The sequence below is a fragment of the Meles meles genome, chromosome 8 (genome assembly GCF_922984935.1).
Source record: "Meles meles chromosome 8, mMelMel3.1 paternal haplotype, whole genome shotgun sequence".
In the NCBI taxonomy this organism is placed as follows: domain Eukaryota; kingdom Metazoa; phylum Chordata; class Mammalia; order Carnivora; family Mustelidae; genus Meles; species Meles meles.
This window is the reverse complement of record NC_060073.1, coordinates 116,418,757-116,444,590: the sequence shown is the minus strand read 5'-3', so window position 1 is coordinate 116,444,590 and position 25,834 is coordinate 116,418,757. Positions and strand designations below refer to the sequence as shown.

At 39.4% G+C, this 25,834-nt stretch overlaps 1 protein-coding gene across 12 annotated transcripts in view; it reads left to right on the top strand.

Moving 5' to 3' along the window:
• GRIA4 (glutamate ionotropic receptor AMPA type subunit 4) overlaps window positions 1–25,834 on the top strand; it is a 391,556-nt gene that overhangs the window by 306,685 nt on the left and 59,037 nt on the right. For 11 of the 12 annotated variants that reach the window (XR_006819875.1, XM_046014154.1, XM_046014153.1 and 8 more), the window contains exons 7-10: window positions 11,022–11,180; window positions 14,742–14,909; window positions 16,101–16,205; window positions 21,586–21,696. Coding sequence is in view for 11 of the 12 variants with exons in the window: in XM_046014154.1 (XP_045870110.1) it covers window positions 11,022–11,180; window positions 14,742–14,909; window positions 16,101–16,205; window positions 21,586–21,696 (543 nt within the window). In the remaining variant the exon portion in view is untranslated. Of the gene's footprint in view, window positions 1–11,021; window positions 11,181–14,741; window positions 14,910–16,100; window positions 16,206–21,585; window positions 21,697–22,952; window positions 24,163–25,834 lie in introns of those variants that run through there. The other variant, XM_046014164.1, reaches the window with a different exon arrangement.

The following is a 25,834-nucleotide window of genomic DNA, read 5'->3' as shown; positions in this document are numbered from 1 at the left end:
ACATCAAGTGCCCTCCTTAATGCCTCTTACCCAGTTTCTCCATTCCCCCACCCACTTCCCTTCCAGCAAGCCTCAGTTTATTCCCTATAGTTAAGAGTCTCTTATGGTTTGCCCCCCTCTCTGTTTTATCTTATCTTATTTTTCCTTCCATTCCCCTATGATCATCTGTTTTGTGTCTTAAATTCCACACACAAGTGAAATCATACAGTATTTGTCTTTCTCTGACTGACTGACTTAACTTAGCATAATATACTCTGGTTCTATCCACGTCCTTAACGAATGGCAAGATTTCATTCTTTTTTTTTTTTTTTTTGCGGGGTAATATTCCATTTCCATATTTATAAATAGGTGTGTGTGTGTATGCTTATGTGTACACACAAACACACACACCCCACATTTACTTTATCCACTCATCTGTCAGTCGACATCTGGGCTCTTTCTATAGTTTGGCTGCAGTGGATATTGATACTATAAACATTGGGGTGCATGTGTTCCTTTGAATCACTAGTTTTGTATTCTTCGGATAAATTCGTAATAGTTCTATTACTGAGTCATAGGGTAGTTCTGTTTTTAGCTTTTTGAGGATCCTCCATACTGTTTTCTAGAGTGGCTACACCAATTGGCATTTCCACCAACAGTATAAGAGGTTCCCCTTTCTCTGCATCCTCACCACCATCTGTTGTTTAATTTTAGCCCTTCTGACTGGTGTCAGGTGGTATCTCATTGTGGTTTTGATTTGCATTTCCCTGATGATGAGTGAGGTTGAGCATTTTTTCACGTGTCTGTTGGCCATTTGTCTGTCTTTAGAAAAATGTCTGTTCATGTCTTCTGCCCATTTCCTGACTGGATTTTTTGTTTCAATACCCCCCCATTTTCAATAATGGCTTGACTCAATGACTTCAATAATGGTTGACTCAGAATATTCAACAAGGAGACATGGATTTAAACTGCCTGTTGGACATGGGCCTAACAGACAGCTACAGAGTATTCCATGTAACAGGAAAAAAAATATGCATTTTTTTTCAAGCACATATGGAACATCCTACAAGATAGATCCTATGTTAGGCCACAAAACAAGTCTTCATTGATTTAAGATCATGCTTTCTTTCTAACCATATAGATATGAAGCTAGAAATCAATTACCAGAAGAATATTCAGAAATCTGCAAATATATGGAGACTAAACAAATGCTTCTGTACAACCAGTGACTTAAATAAGAAATTAAAGAAGAAATAGAAAAGTACCTTGAGACAGGTGAAAATGGAAACATAATATACTAGAACATGTGAAATGGAGCAAAAGCAGGTCTGAGAAGGAAGTTTACAGTGATAAATGCCTATATTAAGAAAAAAGAGAAATCAAATAAGCTAAATTTATACCTCAAGGAACTAGAAAAAGTAGAACAAACTAAGCTCAAAGTTAGTAGAAGAAAGGAAAATAACAAAGGTCAGAGTGAATATAAACAAAATAGAGACCAAAAAGACAATAGATCAATGAAACTGAGAAGTGGTTTTATGAAAAGATAAAATTGACCAATCTTTAGGTAGACTAAGAAAAAAAGAAAGTACACTTAAAAATATAAGGAGATACATTATAACTCACATGATACGAATACAAAGGATTGTAAGAAAGTGCTATAAGCAATTACACACCAAGACATCAGAACACTAGAAGAACCAAATAAATTCCATGTACACAACCTACTGTGCATGCATTATGATGAAAGAGAAAGACCAACTAACAAGTAAGGAGTTCAAATCAGTAATCAAAACACTCCCACCAAAAAAGTATGGGACCAGATGGCTTCTTGGGCAAATTCTACCAAACAGTAAAAGAAGAATTAATACCAATCCTTTTGAAATTATTCCAGCAAATAGAAGAGGAAGGAACAATAGGGGGCGCCTGGGTGGCTCAGTGGATTAAGCCTCTGCCTTCAGCTCGGGTCATGATCTCAGGGTCCTGGGATCGAGCCTCGCATCGGGCTCTCTGCTCTGCAGGGAGCTTGCTTCCTCCTCTCTCTCTGCCTGCCTCTCTGCCTGCTTGTGATCTCTCTCTCTGTCAATAAATAAAGAAGAGGAAGGAACACTTCCAAAATCATTTTTAAAAGCCAGTGTTACATTACATTACATTACATTACAATGTCAGACAAGGACATTACCAAAATTAATTAAATTAATTAATTAAAGCCTTATATTTCTGATGAATGTAGGTGCATAAATCATCAACAAAATATTAGCAGATCAAATTCAATAGTATATTAAAAAGATCATACCAGTATCAAGAGTGATTTATCCCAGAGATGCAGAGATGGCTCAAAGTCCCCAACTCAGTCACCGTGATACACCACATTAACAAAAGAGTAAAAACCACATGGTCATCTCATTGGATGCAGGAAATGCATTTGACAAAATTCAGCATCATCTTATGATAAAAACTGGGTCTAGGAGGAACATACCTCAACATAACAAAATCCATGTATGTCAAGCCCGCATCTAATATCATACCCAATGTTGAAAAGCTGTAAAAGCTTCTCCTCTAAGGTCAGGAACAAGACAAGGATGTCCATTCTCACCACTGTTTTTCAATGTAGTACCATATGTCCCAGCCAGAGCAATTAAGCAAGAAAAGAAATAAAAGACATCCAAATTGGAAAGGAAGACATAAAAGTTTAGATGATAAAATATATATAGAAAGCCTTAATGAGTCCACCACAAATCTAATAGAATAAAAGACTTCATTAAAGTTGTAGAATACAAAATCAAAAATAAAACTCAGTTGTGTTTCTATACAGTAACAACAAACTCTCAGAGAAATTAAGGAAACATTCTTGTTTACAAAAGCATCAAAAACTTCATGTAAGTACTTAGGATTGAATTTAATCAAGGAGGTGAAAGGTCTATACAATGAAAACTCTAAGACATGGATGAAAGAAGACAGATAAAAATACATTGTGTGTTCATAGAATGGAAATACTAATATTGTTAAAATTCCCATACTCCCCGAAGCAGTCTACAGATTGAATGCAACCCCTATCAAGGTTAAAGGAGCATATTCCACAGAGATAGAAAAAAATAATCCTAAAATCTATATGGAGCCACAAAAGACCTGGAATGTGTAAAGCCATCTACAAAGCTGGAGGCATCACCTCCTGATTGAAACTATATTACCAAGCTATGATAATCAAAACAGTATGATTCTGGAATAAAAACAAAGAGCAGTGGAACAGAATACAGAGCCCAGGGATACACCCTGGCATACATAGTCAATTAACTTTCCTCAGAGGAGCCAAGAGTATACTATGGGGAAAGGAGAGTCTCCTCAGTAAATGCTATTGGGAAAACTAAATATTTACATGCAGACTGAGCCTTATCTTACACCATGCACAAAAATTAATTCAAACATGTCTTAAATTCTTCAACATGAGACCTGAAATTGTAAAATTCCTAGAAAAAAGCCTCAGAAATAATCCCTTTGACATTGATCTTAGCAATGCTTTTTTGGATTGGACTCCAAAAGCACAGGAACAAAAAGCAAAAATAAACAAGTGGACCACGACAAACTAAAAAGCTTCTACTAGCAGAGGAAGCCATCAACAAGATAAAAAGGCAACTTACAGAATGGGAGAAAATATTTGCAAACCACATGTCTAATAAGGGGTTAATATCCAAAATACACAAGGAATTTTTACGACTCAATAGCAAAAACAACAACAACAAATACCTCAATGAAAGAATGGGCAAGGGTTGGGGGGGGGGCACCTGAGTGGCTCAGTTAGTTAGGCATCTGCCTTCAGCTCAGGTCACAATCTCGGGGTCCTGGGATGAAACCCTACATCAGGTTCCCTGCTCAATGGGGAGTCTGCTTCTTCCTTTGGCTCTCCCTCTGGTTTCTGCATACTCTCGCTGTCTCCCAAATAAGTGAAATCTTTTTAAGAAATAAAGAATAAAAATGGGCAAAGGACTGTTTTAACAAAAAAGGCACACAGATGGCCAACAGTACATGAAAAGGTGCTCAGCGTCACTAATCATGAGGGAAATGCTAATCAGACCTACAATGAGATATTAGCTCACACCTTTAGCATAGCTATTTTCTAAAGGAAAGAACCAAATGCTGGTAAGGATGTAGAAAAGTGGGAATCCCTTTGCACTGTTGGTGGAAATGGGAACTGATGCAGCATTATGGAAAACAATATGGAGATCGTTCACAAAATTAAAAATAGCAATCCCAACTTCTGTGTATATATCTGAAGGGAAAAAAATCTGTATCAGAAAGATATCTATACCCCTGTGTTCATTGTAGCATTATTCACAGTAGCCAAAGTACAGAAACAGTCTAGGTGTCCATCAACAGATGAATGGATAATATATATATATATATATATACACATACACACACACATCAGCCATAGAAAAGAAACTTCACCATTTCTGATAACATGGATGAACCAGGATGGCATAATGCTAAATGAAAAAAGACAGAGTAAGAAAAACACAGCATGACCTCACCTATATTGGGAATGTTTTAAAGAAATCTAACTCACCGATTAACTCCTAGAGAATACAATGTTTCTAGCCAGGAGCTGGAGGGTGGGGAACATAGGAAGAAGTTGGTAAAAGGGTACAAACTTTCAGTTATGAGCTAAATATGGTCTTGGAATCAAAGATGTAACAGCGTGGCAATAGCTTGTAATACTGTGTTTTGTAATTGAAATTTGCCAAGAGAATAGAACTTAAGGGTTCTCTCGAAAAGAGAAAAAAATAAAGGTAAACATGTGAGGTGATGGATGTGTTAATTAAATCAGTGGTGGGAACGCTTTCACAAGGTGTACGTGTGTCAAATCGACGGGTTGTACACTGCACATACATTACAAGTGTCCTTGTCAGTTATACCTCAGTAAAACTGAGGAAAACACTGATTTAACAGTAGTAACAAGAACTGATTTCTAAAATAACAATTCTTGGGGCACCTGAGTGGTTCAGTCATTAAGTGTCTGCCTTTGGTTCAGGTCATAATCTCAGGGTCCTGGGATGGAGCCCCATGTCAGGCTCCCTGCTCAGCGAGGAGTCTGCTTCTCCTTCTCCCACTTCTTGTGTTCCCTCTCTCACTATCTCTCTGTCAAATAAATAAATAAAATCTTTAAATAAATAAGCAAACAAATAAAATAAAAATTCTTCCTGGTTACTGGTGACTACAAGTAGTCCAGACGCTAGAAAATATTCTGTAGTCAAAACACTGAAAAAGCAGAAGGTATGAAGGCCAACTTGTATTTACCAAAAAGAGGAGAATGAAGCAAGGCAGATATTAGATACCAGTTGTGCTGCCTAAAATATATCATGAATTTACAGGCATGCATTTTTGCAAAAGGCAAGGAACTCCCTTATTTAAGCAGGTTTATTTTCACAGGAACCCGAATTTCATTACGGATATTTTGGGGGGATTCTTTTCAAATGATAATCCTCTAAACCAAGAAATAACACAAGTAATGTCCCGGATATTGACTTCTTAATGGCCGTTAAATCCTTTGCCTGAAATATCAAAGGCAGATTCCACATATTTAAATAAAATAATATTCCTTTTCATTATGAGTAAGGATGCAAATGGGTTGTGAAAGCTCATCAGCACTACTCAGAACTGTTTTTTCATTATCCATAAGTTAAATTTAACTATGATTCAGTCTCATGCATCCTTCTATGTTGATGAAACGGGAATAGATTGATGTTCTCCATGTCCCACTCGTTCCCTTTGCTGCTCCTGCAGTGTGCTGGGACCTCACCTCCCCAGACAGGAGCCAAAAGAAACAAGGATACCTTTACTTCATGACTCAAACTTGACCCTGCTGGGAGTCCAGGACAACCTGCAGGGACTTGAGGCCATCCAGATAGCATGAGCTGTGCTTGATAGGCAAGTGCAGGGACATGCCCCTCCCAGATTCTTGAAATTTTTCTGTGATGTTACTGCCACTGTCGTTAACAATGGCATCTTAAGGATGAGTAGAATTTGTAAGAAAGGAAAGCTCTTTCTTTTCTCTGTCCTCTTTTCGGTTTTTATGTGGGAAAGTTGTACTTGACATGCCTGTCATCTAGAGGTACTGGTGGGAGCATGTGGTATCTCATTAGATTAAATTCTGTTCTAGAAATTGCCAAGATACTTAGAAGCAGGAAAACTTTATTTGGTTCACTATAGTCTGTTTTTCAGAAATTTAAGTAAGAAACATGCATCCTGTCTTTGCCCATCAACTTTCTCTTTTCCAGTTCTTTGTTTACTTTGTTCCCGGATTTGTTGCTGTTTTGTTGTATAAGACAGGAATGATCATACCATTTCCCAGCTTAAATTATTCCTTTAGCTCCCAGCTGCAAATGCAGTAAAAGGATTCGGAGCTCTGTGAAAGGGAAAGACACTGAGATCCCTCCAACTCTCCCTGCGGATGCCTGTCCTCTCCCCTCGCCTTAAAACTGCCTGCGGTTCTCAAAAGGACACACCGCTATTGCCCTTTGTCACCACCTCCTACCAGACCAGCACACTGCACTGCCAAGGCACAAAACCCTTCCAGTTTTCTCCCACCTAACCCCAGATCCTCTCTCCCACTCCACCCCGCACATGCCCCTTCCCAAAACCAGACTGGTTCCCAGACACCTGATACCTCCTTTACGTTCACAGGTTTAGCTTTGTCTCCCTGGGAGGCAATCCTTAGTCCACCCAATCCTGACACACAGTCCCTTCTTCCAGAAAACTGTCCGTATGCACTTAATCGGATAGTGGCTCTTCTGGGCTCACAAGTCACCACAGGTACCAATAATATAGAATGCAATTATTTTTTTTCATCCATAAAATCATTATTTTACCCCTCCTCTGTACCAAGTATTGTCCATCATCCTGTCACCCGCTGCAAATAAGACATCACTAGCACATGGCAAGCTCATTAGGGGAAAAAACAATGTCGAATCTGACCTCCTAAAAAGTGCCCTTACCCTCCCTCCCTCTTTGTTGAAGCAGCCAACTGCCTATCCTCCAGCACCCATCTTGTGTTTATTTTGTTGCTGTAATTGTTCCAGTTAACCCTCAACATAGATATTTGTTCTATAGACTGCAAAGTGGGGTTCAGGGTAATTTGCCCAGGATCACACAGATCCTCAGTCTCCAAAGCAGGAATGAAACTCTGTCTTGTCTGATTGCAAAGAATAAATAAATCAATAAATTAAATCAAATTTAGTAAATACCTGATTGAGCCACAAAGTGAACATGCATTCAGATATCTCCTGTACTCCCCTTGAGGGGATCTGGCCTTACAGACATTCTCTGTATCTGTATTCAGAGCTTTCTTCTCCCATCCTCCCGCAGTGAGAGTATTTAAATACAGCCCCAGAGCAACAAGAAACTGTTGACATTGTTGCACCTGCGAGGCAAATTCTTAAAATCTTGCTCTCATTTAGATTTCTGATTTTTTTAAAAATATATTCCATTCACATTTAGAAAAACACCTGGCTCTTTCATGAAGTAGTATAAAATTATGAAATGATCAGAGTATATCATTAAAGATTAACCACAGCTCTTGCTTACCTCTCCCTCACCTCACCACACACAAGCACATCAGCACACACCATCCATGCCTTCTTTGGAAGGTAAGGAAGTTAAGATACAGAAAGTAAAGTGACTTGTCCACATGTAGGCATCTGGTTGATGTCAGAATGGGAACTAGAACTCAGTTCGCCATATTTACAGACTAGCACGTTTTTATTCAGGGGCAAGAACCCCACTCAAGATTCCATGAAATTGAAGACTTTGTTTTACCTTTTTCCTTGTGCTTACTGTACTTTTAACTTTTCTGCATGGAGCACGTCTGATTCTACCATCTATAGACTTGGTCACCAAAAATGGATACTTTGTCAATTACTTAACAACCTGGTTTTTAAAAGATGTTAGAAGGAAACCTCTCCCATTCTACTTGGCAGTCTTTCTGTCTCAATATGATTTCATCGTCCTTTAAGTCTGAAATAAAAAAAAAAAACAACAACAGAAATGTAATCAGAATTAGTCACACTGTAAAGGGCAAGCATTTTTTAAGCACCTGTGTTGTGATGGATATCAGTAGTCAGAGGGATATCTGAAGTCCTGCCGTTTACTTCCTGATTTCCTGTGGCTGCTTTACCCCTAACAGACATAGGAACTGTCAGTGGGAGTTCAAAGGAAGACCAAGTTGAAAGTTAATCTTTCCTTAGGATGTCAGTATATTATAGAGAGAGACTATTTACTTAGTTACTAATCACTGATTTTACACAGACACACACACACTGTAGAATTACAGTTTTACAACAGTGTCTTCTAGAACCGTCATTCCACAGTACTCTCTGGGTCGGAACTGAAGTCTCAATAGGCACCAAGGTAACTGTTTCCAAGAAAATGACTTCACGGCCTAGATCATACCACTTTTCTATAGAAAACTATTTGAAAGTGTATGAAAGGAAAAATATTGCTTGTACTCAAACAGACATAGCTAAAATTAACTGAGCCACCCACCACTCATTGAGGTCAGAACTGAAAGAAGCTTAAAACCCGATGTGGTGATATTTTTTTCCTTCACCTTCAGCCTAGCAGGATGGCATCAGAGAAATGTGGACTGTTATGTATCACTGAGACTTGACATCAAATGGTTTTTCCGAAGGCTTCAGCTTTGCCTGTGTGTCTTGCAGCTGTGGGAGATGCTATGGAAAAAAGCGTGGCAGGTCTTCTGTTTCAGCCACACTGAAGAGAAACTAATAATGTCATCAATTAGCAACTAATGCAATAGTTGAATCGCTGTGGCTTTTAGAAAACTGGGGGTTTATTTATTTTTTTTCCCTGCCCGTGGGTCTACCCTATCTTCTCATAGAAGCAAACAAATGTTCAGCTGACATTTTACTAGCTAGAGATTGATGGACAGTGCTTTTCCCATTTCAAAAACATAGATTTGCTTTCTGGTGTCTAGTTTCTTTCCTAATGAAATGAGAATGTTACTGATGAGCTGTCAAATTAGCTGGCACATAATGGGCAGGAGATAAATATTTGTCGAGGGAATTAATTAATAACAACAAATTGAATTCCTGAATTCAAACCAGATGTGCCAGCGACTTTAGCATTGTAGTTCTCATTTTGCACATGGGAACCCTGAGGCCAGGAATTTCCAGAGGTGGATTCAGGGCGTGGATAGTTTCCGACAGTATCACCCAGTCTCTCCTAGGGCCATTGTTGATAAATACCACAATTAAAAACACACATACTTGGGTAAGAATCCACAGGAGCACAGGGCAAAGAAGGCCAAGGCAAGAGTCATCTTGGCTCTACTATGTGTTTGCTGCATGATCTTCAATAGTTCTTCTTTAATCAACTGAGCCTTGGTTACCTTATTTGTAAGATAAGTCTAATAATAGGATGAATCTCATTGTCTGGTTAGGAGAACCAAACTAGATCATCTGTGTCAAGTTCCCAGCACATAAGCAGCCTCCCTCAGTTTTAGCTATCAGTACACATTCCTGGGGCTTCCTGTAGCAACTTCGCTTATTGTCAGTAGACTGCATTGTTTCTTCCTGGACGGCAGTGTGCATACAGAACCTGCTTGGTTGGTAGCAAACATAGACGTTTCCGAAATGAGAGAGGCAACACCAGGCCCTGGTCTTCTCCGTGACGGTTGCGCCCTTCCCTGTGCTAACTGCGGTGTCACTGCTGCATAGTTCACTCCTGCCAAAAAAACAGAAAGCAGAACACTTTGCCTTAGTTCACCAACACAACTGAATCAAATTCACATTAAAAAAAAACAAACAAACAAACAAAAACTTGGGATGCCTGGGTGGCTCAGTCAGTGAAGCATCGGCCTTTAGCTCAGGTCATGATCCTGGGGTCCTAGGATCGGGATCGAGCCCCAAGTCTTGGGGCTCCCTGCTCCGTGGGAGTCTGCCCCCACCCCACTTGTTCTCTCTCTCTCTCTCAAAAAAAAAAAAAAAAATATATATATATATATATATGCTTAAAATTGTAAAAATCTTTACTAAATACTAAGAGGGAAAAAAAAACAAATACAGATGCTAGAAACTCATGGCCATGTGTGCACACATGTTTGTGTTGGAGGAGGTTTACATTCTCTGAGCCAATAGCTTTGATTTTATTAATTCAGTTACCTAATAGGTTTTTTCCCTCTTACAGTTGCCCATTTGTTTTACATTTTGTATTGAATGTTTGTTTTGTAAGGCACCTTAAATACTTAGCAGAAAAAAAACAGGCCAGGTATTAAACAATAGGGAAGGAGGAAGGGGAAAATAGACAAGTTTCCAATATTTTTGCAACTCATGTAACTACCTGTGGACCGAGAGAGAACACCCTTGCCCCAGCCCACCTGGTGAACACCATTTTGTTTCCCACCACACAGAAGTCCACGAATGGCTTGTCTTGCTTTCTTTTCTTCCATTACTTGGAAGTAATTACTTCCATTACTTCTCTTCCAGGACTTGGAGCATTGTAGTGACTCATACAGTCGAAGTTTTTAACTCTCCCTGGCTCAAATTATTGGCTCTGTCTGCTTTTAGACCACAGTGTAATTAAACTGAACCCCCCTAAAAAGGTGCTACCCATCACAGACTCAAACTATACCTTGATATTTTCTTCACATAAGACGCATATCTGCATACCTATATCAGAGGGCAATTAAGCCCTCAACCAGAGACTTTTCGATGGTGTCATTTTCATGTCCTATATCTGCCTCCATGCTTCATAAAAGGCATTCAGAGGCATTCAAGAAGTACTTGTTAACTGGAATTGAAATGAAAATATTTTTTATCCTCTTCTCATGTATTAGATTTTGGATGACAGAATTTAACAGCTAAATTAGGCATAATTGAACCCTCCACCTGTTTCCAGCCTTTGCTTTATCAGAAATCTAGATAGATACACATGTTGGTTATTAACTTACCTAATGTTGATTATTAACTTATGTAACCATTGAAGAGCTGTAACATATAATGAACCAAACAAACTGTCATGTTGATTTCTTACAGGGTTTCAAGGATATTTCTCTTGAGAGATTTATACATGGTGGAGCCAATGTTACGGGATTCCAGTTGGTCGATTTTAACACACCTATGGTAACCAAACTGATGGATCGTTGGAAGAAACTAGACCAGAGAGAGTATCCAGGATCTGAGACTCCTCCAAAGGTATGTGTTTACAGCAGGAAAGCCAAAGCAAGAAGGCAGAGTGCCACCTTGCTTGATTGTGGCTGGGTTGTGTGTGTATCCTGTGACTCAAATTTTTCAGCACTCTACCCGCATCTGCAAATGACCCACCGTGACAGTAGATTTGGGGGTCATAAACTAATTTTAGCAAGTAGTCAAATTTACAAATATGAGATCCATGAATGAGGAGGATCAAATGCACTTCCTTTACTTGTACTTGATTTTTTTGGTGTCTCATCAAAGATGTAAAACAGGATTTCTGATCTCTCCTGACTCCCTTCCTAAAGCAAAAGCAGTCTTCCAGAATAAAGGTATTCCAAAAGATAGGCCTAGCGAGTCTTTCCAGTCAGATGTCTTTCTGCCCCCTTTCTGGTGAGCCAGACTGAACTGCCCTACATTTTCCCTCCTTCCCAGTCCCTGTGCTCTTGCTTCGACCTCCACTGCCCTCCACTTCATTTCTGTCTGTCAAATCCAACTACCTACTGAGTGTTTATCTCAAACACTACTTTCTCTACGAAGCCTTTCCTTAGATTTCCAGAAAATATCAGCTGTGTAATCTCCGTAATATTTGACTGTGTTATTCTCCCCAAGGATTTAATGTAATTTTTTTGTGTACTTCTTGTTCCCCTTCTCTGAAGTTCTTTGGAGCAGTATGATCTGGGACACATCCTCCTTGTCCTTGCCATTCCCAGCCAGTGTCCAGCACACTTTCCAGAGAGCTCACAGATATCAGATGCTATTTCATTCTTTTTTTTTATTTTTTTCAAGATTTTATTTATTTATTTGACAGAGCGAGAGAGATCACAAGTAGACAGAGAGGCAGGCCGGCGGGGCAGGGATGGGGGCAGAAGCAGGCTCCCTACAGAGCAGGGAGCCCGATGCGGGGCTCGATCCCAGGACCCTGAGATCATGACCTGAGCCGAAGGCAGCGGCTTAACCCACTGAGCCACCCAGGCACCCTATGCTATTTCATTCTTGCAACCACCACAGGAAATAGTGTTCTCTGGTTTGGTTTGGTTTGGTTTGGTTTGGTTCTGTTTTGTGCCCCATATCTGAAAAATGTATGCATTCCCCAAAGACTATGAGTGGCAGAGTTAGAATTCATGGAGTTCTTTCTTCTCAAAGCAAGGACTCCTGGTGCGCTATGATTCTGCCAGACTCCATCTTGTCATCTATAAACCTTGGTAAACAGAGCTCAGTTCACCATTGAAATCACTGGTTGAAGCGGGAAATAACTCTTGGCTAAGACCTTGATTTTTTCCTGCCCTAAAATGAAGCATTTATTCAATAAGAATGTTCTCGGTGCCATCCAGAATTGTGCAGCCATAAATATGAGTTCTTGGACTTTAACTCAGTAAGACATGCAGAAGGGAATTAAATCCCTTGAAAAGGTAAGACCTGTTTAAACTACTGCCTCTTTCATGTCTCAGCTCTGTGACCTGTCAGAGGCCTTTGCTGCTCTAGCCGGCTGTCTGCTTTTCTCTGCCCCACTCTGTATGATATCAGTCCTTTTTTCTAGTTCACGTGTTTCACACAAGTGGATGGACTTCTTAAAACACAGCAGGTGCCTTTGCTTTTTGGTGCTATCTCTTCCCAGCTTTTTCTTCCCTAGTAAAAAAGTGACAGTGTTTTTCTCTTTTTTTTCCTTTCTTGATCCTAAAATAGTAGCAAGTGCATTCTTCTCATGCCCTTTACATCTTTAGTAGTTCTCCTTTATTTCTTGTTTTTATTTTCTTACTTTAGAAAACAAAACAGTTTGGTGGCTTTCTCTACTCAAAGATGTGCTTGGTCCATGCAGGGGAGGACGTATGTTCCTGTTTGGCTTTGTACCTTCATTGCCGTCAACCTCCCCGTCCCAGTGGTGAGGGTGTAAGTCTGTCCATAAGTCTCTTTTGTCACGTCTTTGAAGAATGTATTGCAAGGTTGTTAATTTACATGTCTCACATACATGTTTCTGATGAAGCTTTTTAACTAGGTTCTCTCCCACTGAAAGGTTCTTTGTTAGGATTTATCTTCTTTATCTCATCCACGTTTCAGCCTCTCTTCCTCAGAATGCCAGCTCGTGTGCCTGCTGATCCTATGGCCTACGTTTGCTTCCTGCAGTTGAATTTCAAACAGTTGTTTTTCTCTTGCAAGACCCAAGGCAAGGAGACCATCCTCCATATTCCACAGCACAGAGCTACCTTTGGCACAGGCTTAGCATGTGTTCCTCCCCAAGAACTGACCGTATGGGTTTCCTAAAACAGATCGCGCGGGGTTTTGGTCATGATTAGCAGTCGGTGCTCTGCCGTGCTTCAGAAAATTGTACCCTCTTTTCCACGTGTTCAGGAAGTCCCGTAGTCAAACTATGCACATATTCCCTGGTCGTTTTATGAAACTTTCAGCTTACACAAGTTACATTTTCTTCTCTTTTTCCTCTGAGTAGTGCCTTTCCTAGGCTGAATAATTTTTTCCCTGGCTTTGTCTTTTCTCCCAGAGAAGTGAGGGGGAGTTGTCGAAAGCACATGCCATGTACTGCACTTCTCCACTTTAGCCCTGGGTTACAGGGGAAATGTGGGGGAATGACTCAGCACTGCTGCACACACTCAAAACAGGTGTGGGCAGAGTGATGCTCTTTCCTGCGGACTGCGGTGATCGGTGTTCAATCAGTAGGTGTTATTTCTGGCATCTTAGATCTAAGAAGCGGTCAACATTCCCACATTCTTCTGAGAAACCAAACCAGCATACACACTTCAAGTCAGTAAATACATACTGAATCTCCAGGAGCCCTGCTGGGCATTTCAGAAGAGGCATCCCTGTCCTTCCGGGACTCAGCCACAACCTGTGACCACAAGGCAGCCGGAAGCATCATGCACTTAGCCACTTACACTTCTCTCCTCCTACTCACACGCAACAGAAAGAGGCCTTGCTTTTCTCAGCTGATGGAAAACTGTATTAGAATTTCTGAAGAGTGTGTTTTCTTCTTTTTAAATCCCCATCTTGATCTCAGCTCACATCTCAATCAGGGTCTCAGGCTCCTGAGTTGAAGCCCCACATTGGGCTCCATACTGCACATGGTGCCTCCTTGAAAAAAAAAAAAATTAGAGGGGTACGATTTGGTATACATTCTGTGTAATAAAATATTAATAGAAATTTCTTTTTTTTTTTAATATTTTATTTTATTTATTTATTTATTTTTAAAGATTTTATTTATTTATTTGACAGAGAGAGATCACAAGTAGGCAGAGAGGCAAGCAGAGAGAGTGAGAGGGAAGCAGGCTCCCTGCCGAGCAGAGAACCCGATGTGGGACTCGATCCCAGGACCCTGAGACCATGACCTGAGCCGAAGGCAATGGCCTAAACCACTGAGCCACCCAGGCGCCCCTTAATAGAAATTTCTGAAGCTAGAGTCAATTACTTATCAGTAATTTGACTATCCTTCAGGCAGGAGGGTGCTTAATGTCGTAAGCACAAGCTCCCTCCCTCTCCCCTCCCCCCTCCCCCCCCGTTTCTGGATTGATAAGACTTTAATATTCACCAATATAACTACTTTAATTTTGTTAGTACACGTCTGCTCTGACTTATGATGGAGTCCTTGTGATGGCCGAAACGTTCCGCAATCTCAGAAGACAGAAAATTGATATTTCAAGGAGAGGAAATGCTGGGGATTGTCTGGCAAATCCTGCTGCTCCCTGGGGCCAGGGGATTGACATGGAGAGGACGCTCAAACAGGTAACTCACAATTTTGGTTAAGTTCAATTTATTGTAGTCCTGTTTAAGTGGCGTATTCAAGAAAATGGAATAATTTATTGGAGAATAAATATATACTACAGTTGCCATTTCAATAGGTTAAGCCATTAGCATTTTTGAGACATTTCTAAATACAATACTGAGTAGAATACTGTTTATATATGTTAAATCTACATATAATAGATTATATATATATATGACAGACTAGGTTACACACCAGTATAGACAACCCCAAGCCCCAAAGGCTTTGAACAAGAGTGTTCCTCACTCAGGCACACATTGGATTTGGAGGGCGTTCAGGGACCAAGGCTGGCAGCAGCTGCTGTCCACAGTCTACAGGCCACAGAGGGAATCAGGTTATGGAAGGTTCCAGATTGGCAATTAAATGCTGTGGCCCAGGGCTGGCACTCATCACAGCTGTTTACAACTCACTTATTGTAGTCACAGAGGCCTACATAACTACAAGGGCTGTAGGAATTACAGCCTATCTTGGGGCCAGAAAGTATAAGATCCAGAAATATTTTTTAAACATTGCTAATGACTACCTCATTAGATCTCTATATATTGCCTTGTAACCTTGGATTAAGTAATTTATTTATTTTGCTTTGTTTGGGTTACAGTAACACTGTTTGTCAAATGATTAATGGAATATATGTGTATTTTTAATATTAACATTTTAAACATTCCGAATGTTCAGATCCTAAGTAAAAATGAATTAAAAGGAAATTTGGAATAAAGTAAACTCGAATTTTTTAATATGTTTATATTTTGAACTTCTTAATTTTGATATTAGCAAAGAGAAATCTGATCTAGTGTGATTAGCAGGACTATTTAATATATTATGTGGACACATAAATAGAACCAAAAAGTAATTATGAACAAGCCGTATTTCCTTTCCTATAGGCAACACTTCAGTATTAAGGAAGCATTCTTTATCACATAACAAAACATATTCCTCTTTCAAGTATAGAACAGAATTGCTTGTATCCCTTTGATTTACATCTTTAAGCTTATATCCCAGCAGCTCAAATACTCTTTGGTTTTTTAGTGAGTTATTTATAGTTTATAGTTCCATACTCAATGTGTTGTTATAAGCCTAGCAGATGAAGTTAAGATTTCTGTAAGCAGAATGTCCCATGAATATATGTATGGGTTTTTATTTTTCATTTATAGGTTCGCATTCAAGGCCTGACAGGGAATGTTCAGTTTGACCACTACGGACGTAGGGTCAATTACACAATGGATGTGTTTGAGCTGAAGAGCACAGGGCCCAGGAAGGTGAGCTACACTCAACCCATTTTCTTAGTTTGCATTTGACATACTTAAAGGCTTACAGGTAAAAAGTAGCTGGATATTCTGCATTTGTTTTTTATTTTTATTTTTATTTTTTTTAAAGATTTCATTTATTTATTTGATAGAGAGAGAGATCACAAGTAGGCAGAGAGGCAGGCAGAGAGAAAGGGGAAAGCAGGCTCCCCGCGGAGCAGTGAGCCCAATGTGGGGCTCGATCCCAGGACCCTGAGATCATGACCTGAGCCGAAGGCAGCGGCTTAACCCACTGAGCCACTCAGGCGCCCCTGCATTTGTTTTTTAAATGTGAGTATTTACAAATTGTATTTCTTTAAAATCTATGCTGAAATAAGTTCTTGTGTCATATAATTGTATGTCATATAATATGTAATAATGTGCCGGAGCTGAAACAAAACTAATTTATATACTGTTTGCATCCTTTATCCAAAGTGGAAGCAATACTTAAAAAAAAAAAAAAAAAAAAGGCTTAGCAAAAAGAATCCCAGAAAACAAAATTTACTGTGCAAGAAAGCACACCTTGCAGGTAAGAAACCTGCTCACCTCCATGCAGTTATTTATCAATTCATCAGAGAGAACAAAGGAAGCTACTTCTAAGGAGTGAGCACACTGAGAATTAACTAAATGTTCTTGAAATAAGCAAGTAAACACATGCCAGTGAGCAAAAGAAAGAGCAGGTAGAAGGTGAAATTATTCTCACTTGCCTAGTGCGGGGAGAGAAACACCTGGGAAACTCTACTTAGGGGGTTGGGGAGGTTGGATAGGGAAGCTGCCAGATTCCTGGATTTCAGAGGTTCTCTCTGCTGGTGGTAGGACATGACTAGGCAGATCCATGGTCTTCCGAACATCCAAAAAGTACCTGATGTAATGGAACCCTACAATCCACCCCATAACTGGCATCAGCATTTCATACCTAGCATATGAAATATTTAACATTCCTTTTCTGTAGGACTAAATAGGATGCTCAAGGAAAAACATGATAAGTTACCTTTTCTAAGAATTCTATCCAAACACTGGGCTGTTTTAAAAAACTTACTCATATGTGATTTTCTGCTGTAATGTAATAATGATAGCTGTGACATTTGTGAATTGTCTGCTGTGTCCCAAACACCAGACTTGGTGTAATTTAATCCTCACAACAAACCTGTAATGTGAGTACCATTTTTCCAATGAGAAAATTGCCATCCACCAGGTTACACTTACTTGTCTAAGGCTTGTAAATGAGAAAACAAGGATTTTAATTCAGATGTGTCTGTCCCCGGAACAATTCTGCATCATCATCTGACCCGAGCAGAACCTGCTGTAAAAGGAGTTTACTTGCCAGTGGGGTAGAATCTAAGTTCCATGACAGTTAAAAGAGAAGGCGTATGGAAACTCTAAAGAAAAGAGATTACTTGCAGCTGGAGGAAAACAAATCAAAGAATGCTGCATGGAGGAGGTAGGCTTTAATGTTGGCCAGCACATTTGTGTTTGGGCAGGTAGACATGGAAGCTGGAAGGCGTAAGAACTTGAAGCGAGTCAGGGAGGCAGGACAGTTGAAGTCACAGATGGGAAAGGTCAGAGGCTCTCCTAGTTATGTCCAGTGTGTCATGGGACATGCTTTTGGGTGTGCAAGGAGAGATTTGGAGCTGCCATGAAAACCATCCCTGGCTTTCCAGCCTCTCAGTGACATCTCCTTGAGCTTAGTCTGCCAGCTAATACGGGGATGCAGCTCAGGGAGCTGAGGAGACGGTGACTGTCTCCCCCAAAGACCCTGCCCGCAGCAGGGCAATGAGATGTGCTCCCAGAAGAAATGGAGTAAGTTCCACATCTATACCGACTTTACCCACTCTGTCCGCTCACGGCCAGCAACAGGACAGAAGGAGGCCCATTTGGGGCAAAGTCCTTCTGGCTGCTCTGGAGCAGAAAGAGTACTCTCCAGGCCCCTAAAAACACGGGCTCACTGGCAGGCGGAGCCAGGACCATCCTGCCACACACTGGACTTCGCAAAATCGGCCAGTGAAACAGAAGCTTACTGAAATGCAAAAAATTTCCATAATTCATAAAACCATAAGTCCCAAAAGCAAAATGACCTCAATGTAAAAGAAAGAATAATGTAAAAAGGAGAACGGTGGTAAAAAACGGTCATATCAAGGGAGTTGTTTATGGCACTGATCCTTCGTGGCCTGATGGTCAGGACAATTAAGGGTTTTTGAGAGGAAGTTAAAGAGTGTGAGTGAGGAGAGTGAGGAAGGTCTTTGCACTCAGCTGACACCCATCTAAGACTCTTACAAGAAATACGAAGTGTAAAACCGTGTAGACTCATCTGTCTTGGTTTTTCTGTGGCAGCGATCAACTTGGGCATTCTGTCAGGAATATTAAACTTAAAAATGAGCTACCGCGAGAAATGCGCTGCTGGTGAAACTCGGCAATATGTCTGAAAAGTGAGCAATCATTCTTGTAAATTGAACACTTGCCAGCAAGAGAACTGTCTCTGAAAATAGGTCAGAGAGTCTACCCATCAGATTGTCTGACTTCTGTAACAGGAGCACTGACTGAGGGACTCATTCCAGCTCTTTCCCTAGTCCTGGCTTCTAAGTGGGGGTAGAGTCTTTCCAGCCCAGTGACCCCCATGGAATGCCCTAAAACCCAATGTGCATGCTTGCAGGAGCTCTTAATTGTAAACATTTTATGTGTTGAGAGCAGGTGATATGCCATGCACAGAAATGGAGAGTTGATGTGCATTTTTATATTGAATCTTCACAACAACGTGAAAGTCAGATACATCTTTACTCATTTTAAAGAAGAGGAAAAAGTAAGGCTCTGAGAAACCAAGGAACCTGTCCAGGGATGTTCAGCTCAAAGGACATAGGGGAGGGAGGTAGAAACCAGGGCTCACCTAGCTCCAGAGCTCACTGTCTTGGTGGCTGTGAAATACTGTCAGACCCAGAGCCCCTGAGAGTTCTCTTTAGGGTGGAGATGAGAATTCAGCCATGTTGCGGGGGGGCAGGTCTGGTCCTGTCAGCCTCCAAAGAACAAGCTCTGAGTAGAACAGGGGCTCCTCCTGAACCCAGTCCCTCCATTGCAGGCAAGGGCCACTGTAGAAGACAAATATGTTTCTGACTAAACCTCCAGTTTAGTGATTTGAACATTAACAATTTTGCCAGAAGTATTCTTCACCCAGTTTCTGGCTCTAGGAAAAATGCCCACTTCCCTGTCTGATTAAATAAGACCAGGCATGGGGAAAGTTCTTAGTACATTGTAAAAAGTTGTAAAGAACTAGAGAGAGAGACCCCATCTCACGTGAGGTTCCAGGTCCAAACTTTAGGATTCCTTTCTTCAGGAAGTGACCCTCTGATTGACCCACCTCCCCGTGCATCTCTGGCCCAGTGGGATTTCGCGTGAATCGTCCCCCAAACCACAGCCTCCTTTTTTCACAGAATTGCAAGTAGATACAAGGCAAACACATACAGTTAGGTAGTTCAACTTGTCAGCACTTCTAAATAATTTATGTTGTAAGGGTAGACAGTTGTGAAGCTGTTTTAAATGCAGAATGTCGAGGTCGTGCCAACATCTGAAGACTCTTCAGAATATCCCAAATCTGTGGTTTTCTGTTGTGGGAATTCATTAATAAAGAAAAATACCTTTCCCAGAGAGTGGGCTGCTGAGATCTGGAGGTCAGCTGCCTTGGAGCCAAGTGCTAAGTTATTTCATGTCATGTAAATCATCATGAGGAAAGGAAAGGAGAATTAACAGGAGGCAACTGACATGTTGTTGTTGTTGTTTTATTTTATAAATACCTGTAGGAATTGAAACTGTAGCATACTTGTTTTTAAATTAACTTTTTCACTGAGTTAAATAAATATCAGCTACCAATAGATTCATATGGACACTTGAAAACTGTTGCTGAATTGATAGATGTTCGTAATTGCATATCAAACTAAGAGCTACAGAAAGCCACACTAATGAAAATTCATTTCCTCCATCTCTTCTGTGATTATGTCTATGACATTTGTGATGGACAGTGCCTCTTTCTGACACATTACTGCTTACTTTCTTTCAATACATTCACAAATACTGACACGACAGTCAAGAAACTTGAAGGAAGCCAGGAGACACTTCCAAAACATATTAGAACAAACAACAAATACAGACCAGTAAACAGTTACATACATTGTATTGGAGACAGGAGTGTGATCAAGTGTATCCAGAAATTCAAGAAAGAGGTTTGGCACGCGTTCAGTGGACACGCATCGGGGGGGCTTGTGGAGCCTCACAGCCAAGTGTGTGGACTTGGTGTCTTAGAGAACTCAGTTGGGAACTCGGGCCCCTCTGGAGCGTGATCACCTCATGCTGTGTATGTAACCTGCTGTTATTTAGGTCCTCATCTCCAACGTGTGGGTCACAGTTGCACCTACCTCTACATTTGCTGTGTGTATAAACTCTTTCTTAAATTTTTTTAAGATCTTATTTATTTATTTGTCAGAGAGAGAACAAGCAGGAGGGGAGCAGCAGGCAGAAGGAGAAGCGGGGAGCCTAATGCGGGACTTGATCCCAGGACCCTGGGATCATGACCTGAACTGAAGGCAGACACTTCGACGACTAAGCCACCCAGGCTCTGTAAACTTTTAGATGCATATTTAGACTCGTCCCAGAGCAAGTGGTTCAGTGGTAGCCGTTACTAAGTACTTAGTAGTTGGCACGATACAAAGAACCCTCAGTTTCCTGTAGGGCCCCATTAGAGATTACTACTTTGTAAAGTACCTAATTAAGTGCTAAATATATTTTACAAAAATGACTTTGTTTCTCCTCTGAGAAAGTAATATAAGGATTTTTAAATTTTCAAAATACAAATTTAAGTATCATCTTTACAAGTGAAAATATTATTCATTAATATTAACTTCTGATATATCTAGCATTTTAGAAATGGTTAGATTTTAACCCAGTGGCTATATTCCTTCTATATTGCCTTATATATGCAAGTCTTTTTTGCTTAAAAATATCCTGTACATATTCCCTTTATGGTAAAACTTGTAACATCATTGACAAAATCATGTAAATTAATTTTAGAGGGTGCAGTCAATCCCACTAGAAGAGAGGATCAACATAAAATGGTATTCCATCTGTATCCGTATTCTTTTCAGAACGTCTCCTTACCCAATGTTTTGGCTGCTCCAAGACTGTAAATTATACAGTTGCCAAATGTACAACCAGGCAGTATCTGGCTCATCATCAATTAAGAAGACTTCCAAAACCTCCTTTTTGTCTCTTTTTAAAGTTTGTTTGCTTACTTAATACCCCTCATGGTTCCGGAAAGAACTAGAGAAAACTGTTCTAAAATGGGTTTTCAAGAATTTTCTCTGTTTGGCAGGTCGGTTACTGGAATGACATGGATAAATTGGTCTTGATTCAAGATGTGCCCACTCTTGGCAATGACACTGCAGCTATTGAGAACAGAACGGTGGTGGTAACCACAATTATGGTAAGTTTTGGTCTATGCTTTATGCTGTTCCGTCTTGTCCACAGGCAGTTTTAAGTCCCCAGCTTTGGTGAATGGCGTGAGAGCTGCATCGTAGCTGGGACGACATGGGTGTTCTGATCCGCAAAAGTCTGTTGAGGCTCTGAATAGGTTTGCCTTGACCTTTGAATACATTCAGTACTTTCATTTGTATTATCTTTTGTTGCAATGTTGTTCTTGGAAAGACGCTCAGATGTTAAAGATGGAAACTGTCACACTCTAGTTAGAAATGGATGAAATGTTAACATTCCAAAAGACAGAAGAATGAACATGAAGACTCAGCAACCAGTCACATAAAAACATGTGGTAATAAACACCACATTATTGTTGTTACTGTTTTTTATGACATCAGTGTAATAATAGTTGATAGTGTTAAAACTGATCACTTTCAAGGAGTTTAATCATTGAAGAATGATATGCATTGTCTGTTTATAATAGTGGGGCTATGAATGTAAAGATTTAAATGAACATGTTTTATACGACTAAATGCTTTAGAAATAAATTTTGTTTTCTATTTATTTTTAATGTGAAAATGGTGTTCTGCACCGATTATTTTTCTCATTGACCGATGACAGATACACAATAAACGTACCGGACTTCTCCTAAGACTTAAGGAAAGTATGATTGCTCCATTCTGTCACGTCATAAAGTGAAAACGACTCTAAATTTTAATGTAGTGTTTTCAAAGAGATTGTAAAGACATTACCTTTCCAATCACAGAAAACTACTGAAGTCAAGCATGCCCTTTTGAGGGCACGCTGGTCGAAGGAGATCAACAATCGGTGACCGATAGCCTCAACTCCGTCTCATTAGGCAGAACACATTTTTAATTATTTACAAAGCCCTTACTCTAAATAAAGTGGAAATACTTTATGTTATTTAGCTTTTAGCTTATGTAATTTTGGTTTTTAGTAACGTCAAGTTATTTCTAAAACTTTGGGCACCGAGGTCAAAGCATGAAAATGCCGGAGAGAAGTGTTCATATGTTGCAGTGGGTGTCCTCTGTGCCATGTTACTCTGCTGAGACTTGATGGGAACTTGATTTTTGAATGCAAGCCAACCTGCAGCAGTTTTTGTGTAAGAATGCAAAATACACTCCTGGCTTAATTGTGTAATGGTTGCATGGGACTTGAAAAGCAGTATATATACATATATATTTCTTTTCCTAAAAAGACACAGTAATGGAAAGTCATACTTCAGTATAGTCCTCCTCTTTTCAGCCTCTGATGAAGAATCCTATTTTAAGAGATTGATCAAGAGAGAAATGAGTTCCACGCTGTTCGACCATTCCTAACTAAGGCTCAAGTCTTGTTCTTCTGTAGTAAATTTAAGCTAATTTTCATGTGGGATTCTTCTTGGATGACCAACTCTGGACTACCAGAAAAAAAAAAAAAATTTTTTAAGTTCTGTGACTTTTCTGAGATACTAGAACAAAAGAAGAATTAATCCTCATGTTTCTCAAGAAAATATATAGGTGTTGAAAGAGAATCACTTAGCAATTCTGACAAAGCGATTCCCCTATCCTGAAATAAGGTCATTGTACATAAAGCTGGAATTACATCACTCCTAATTCCAAGTGAAGGTTTTCTACAAGTAAATATCTATGAATTTATGTGCTTGTTTTCTGAATATATCGTTTGTTTTCTTTAAAGATGTTTTGAAATTTTGCCTGATCTGTGTGAAATAAAGTGTCTGAATGTGCATTATAGATACAATGTATAGAATCTTCTTTCCATCCCTGTTATTAAGGGGGCTGGAGATAGAATTCTTAAAACCAAAATATTGAATCAGTTTGCAAGCATGGCTGGTTTTCAGAAAGCATGCTACCAAAACAGTTAAAATGATTGAGAAATTAGTTGTTTCCTTTATATATGAAGAGTATTCTGTAAAGCTGTTGTGTGACAGTGATATCATCAATATTTTTGCTATCAAAATAGTGCAATACTAGTATTTGTCTTTTGTATAAAAATGTAATCTTCATATAATAATACCTCTTTGGGCTTTGCAATTGCATAATCATTCAGTAATTAAAAGAATACCAGAATCCTTTCCCTAAACGTGTTCCTTGTATTTGCTTTGTTGAAAATGGTCGTCCGGGACCTATGAAGCTCCACATCTCATTCATGTTGAAAGAAATAATGATTCCTTGTAGACAAATGAGGTATTGGCACCTGCATGTAATAATCTCCCAAATTCAACTGAAAACTCCCAACACAGACGGAGCTGGTTAGACATCGTTGGTATGTGCAAGACAGCTCTCTAGACACACAAGGTTGAGAGTGTTGCTGCCCTGGAAATCACGCACTTTGATCAAAATTGATATGGTGTTGCTGTTCTTCCCATTTGTCTTTCCTTGGTGTATATTGTTATTTATATGTTGATACATTGTAACGATATGCTGTTGTTAAATAAAATTGATTGAGAAATTCATTTATTCATCCATAAATATTTATTAAGCGTCTGCTGTGTACTGGGCACCACTGTAAGCCCAGAGACATGCTAGAGAACGAGACTGACAACAGTCCTGCACTCGAATGAGTTTCTATTTCAGTGAAAGAAAGTAGACAACAAACAATAGATATGTAGACTAGATATCATTCTGAAATAAAATGGGGCTCCAGCTTCCTGTACTGTTGAAATTTATTTTTTTCTTCTGACAATATTGTCTATCAATAACGTGGTCTTCATTGTAATGTCTCGTTTATTCTACCTGAATACGGTCATGCTGACTGTTAACTTGGCTAAATTGGAATAAAAGTATCACCGGCAGCCACCTCCTGTGAGGGTCGTGACTACAAGAGTGAAAGGTCTGAAGTTTTGAGTTCAGATGTTGTTTTCTGTCTTTAAGACGCAGTGACTAAAAATTTGATAAAGCTGTAATTGTATATGAGACTATGAGTCCTACTAACTTTCTCCATCCTCAGTAATAGTTTCTGTCAGCAGCTGAAGGAAGCCAGATCCGAGTCGTGCAGTGTGCATTGGCTCAGCGGTCGAGGGGAAGCCGGCGTGCAGTAGCGAGATGTGTAATCTCAGTCCTCTGGCTGCTGAACTCTCTGGAAAAGGAGAGATAAAGCAGTATTTCAGCCGAGCCCATTTCCCCCCAGATGTTCATGACTGAAGCTAAACGATGCTTGTGATGCATTACTCAGCTAAGAAGCTATTTCTTACCATTTTGTGAATGTTAACAATCCTCTAGGAAGATTTTCCATAAATCCACATGTATTCCCTGCAGTATTAGAATTATGTTAAAAACCTGAAAGCAGTTTTACTTATCACAGTCAGTCTTTCCAGAGGTTACTTTCTTACACCTTTTCATTAGATGTTTGATATTTTATCTTCTCTATGTAGAATTTTATAGCTGCCCTCCACGGGTATACTTGTATACAATACACACATATATTTTTATATCATATGTACATATATATACAAAAATATCAAATATACAAAAATATCAAATATACAAAAATGTTTATATCATATGTACATATATATACAAAAATTTGTATATATACAAAAAAAACTTGTTTTCCTCCTTGCACTAAATATTAATTCTCCCCATGCATACACCTGCTTCCAAAGGGCTAAGTACTCAACTAGTTTTGAATTACCTTCTTTTGAATAAATTTAAAGCTGTATAGCCATCCAATTTCCTTTTTTTTTTCTGAATTGAATAATAACCTGTTAATTCTCCTTTTACGAATTTTTATCCATGGGATAAATTATCTACATCCAGTATGATTCTTTGGAGAAAGGCAAATATACACACAGCAACTAACTTTGGTTAATATTACTGATTTTATTACTTTAACTGTTTTTGATAGTATTTGAAATCATTATATTTTTTGTTTAGAAAATCTTAAAGCCTTTCTAATAAGTATCTATTTCAACAAGTTTTGCTAAATACAAATAATCTGAAAAAAATCCTCAGTAGGAAAATACTTTATTGACTGAAAATCATCTTAATTCATTTACACAAACATTTCCTTAAGCAAGCCCTGATGTAGCGGTTTAGACAGAGATTGATTTCTTTCCTGAAATAGCAGAGCAGATGTGGAACACTACCCATTATGGAAATTTTAGTAATAAACTCATAATCACTAAG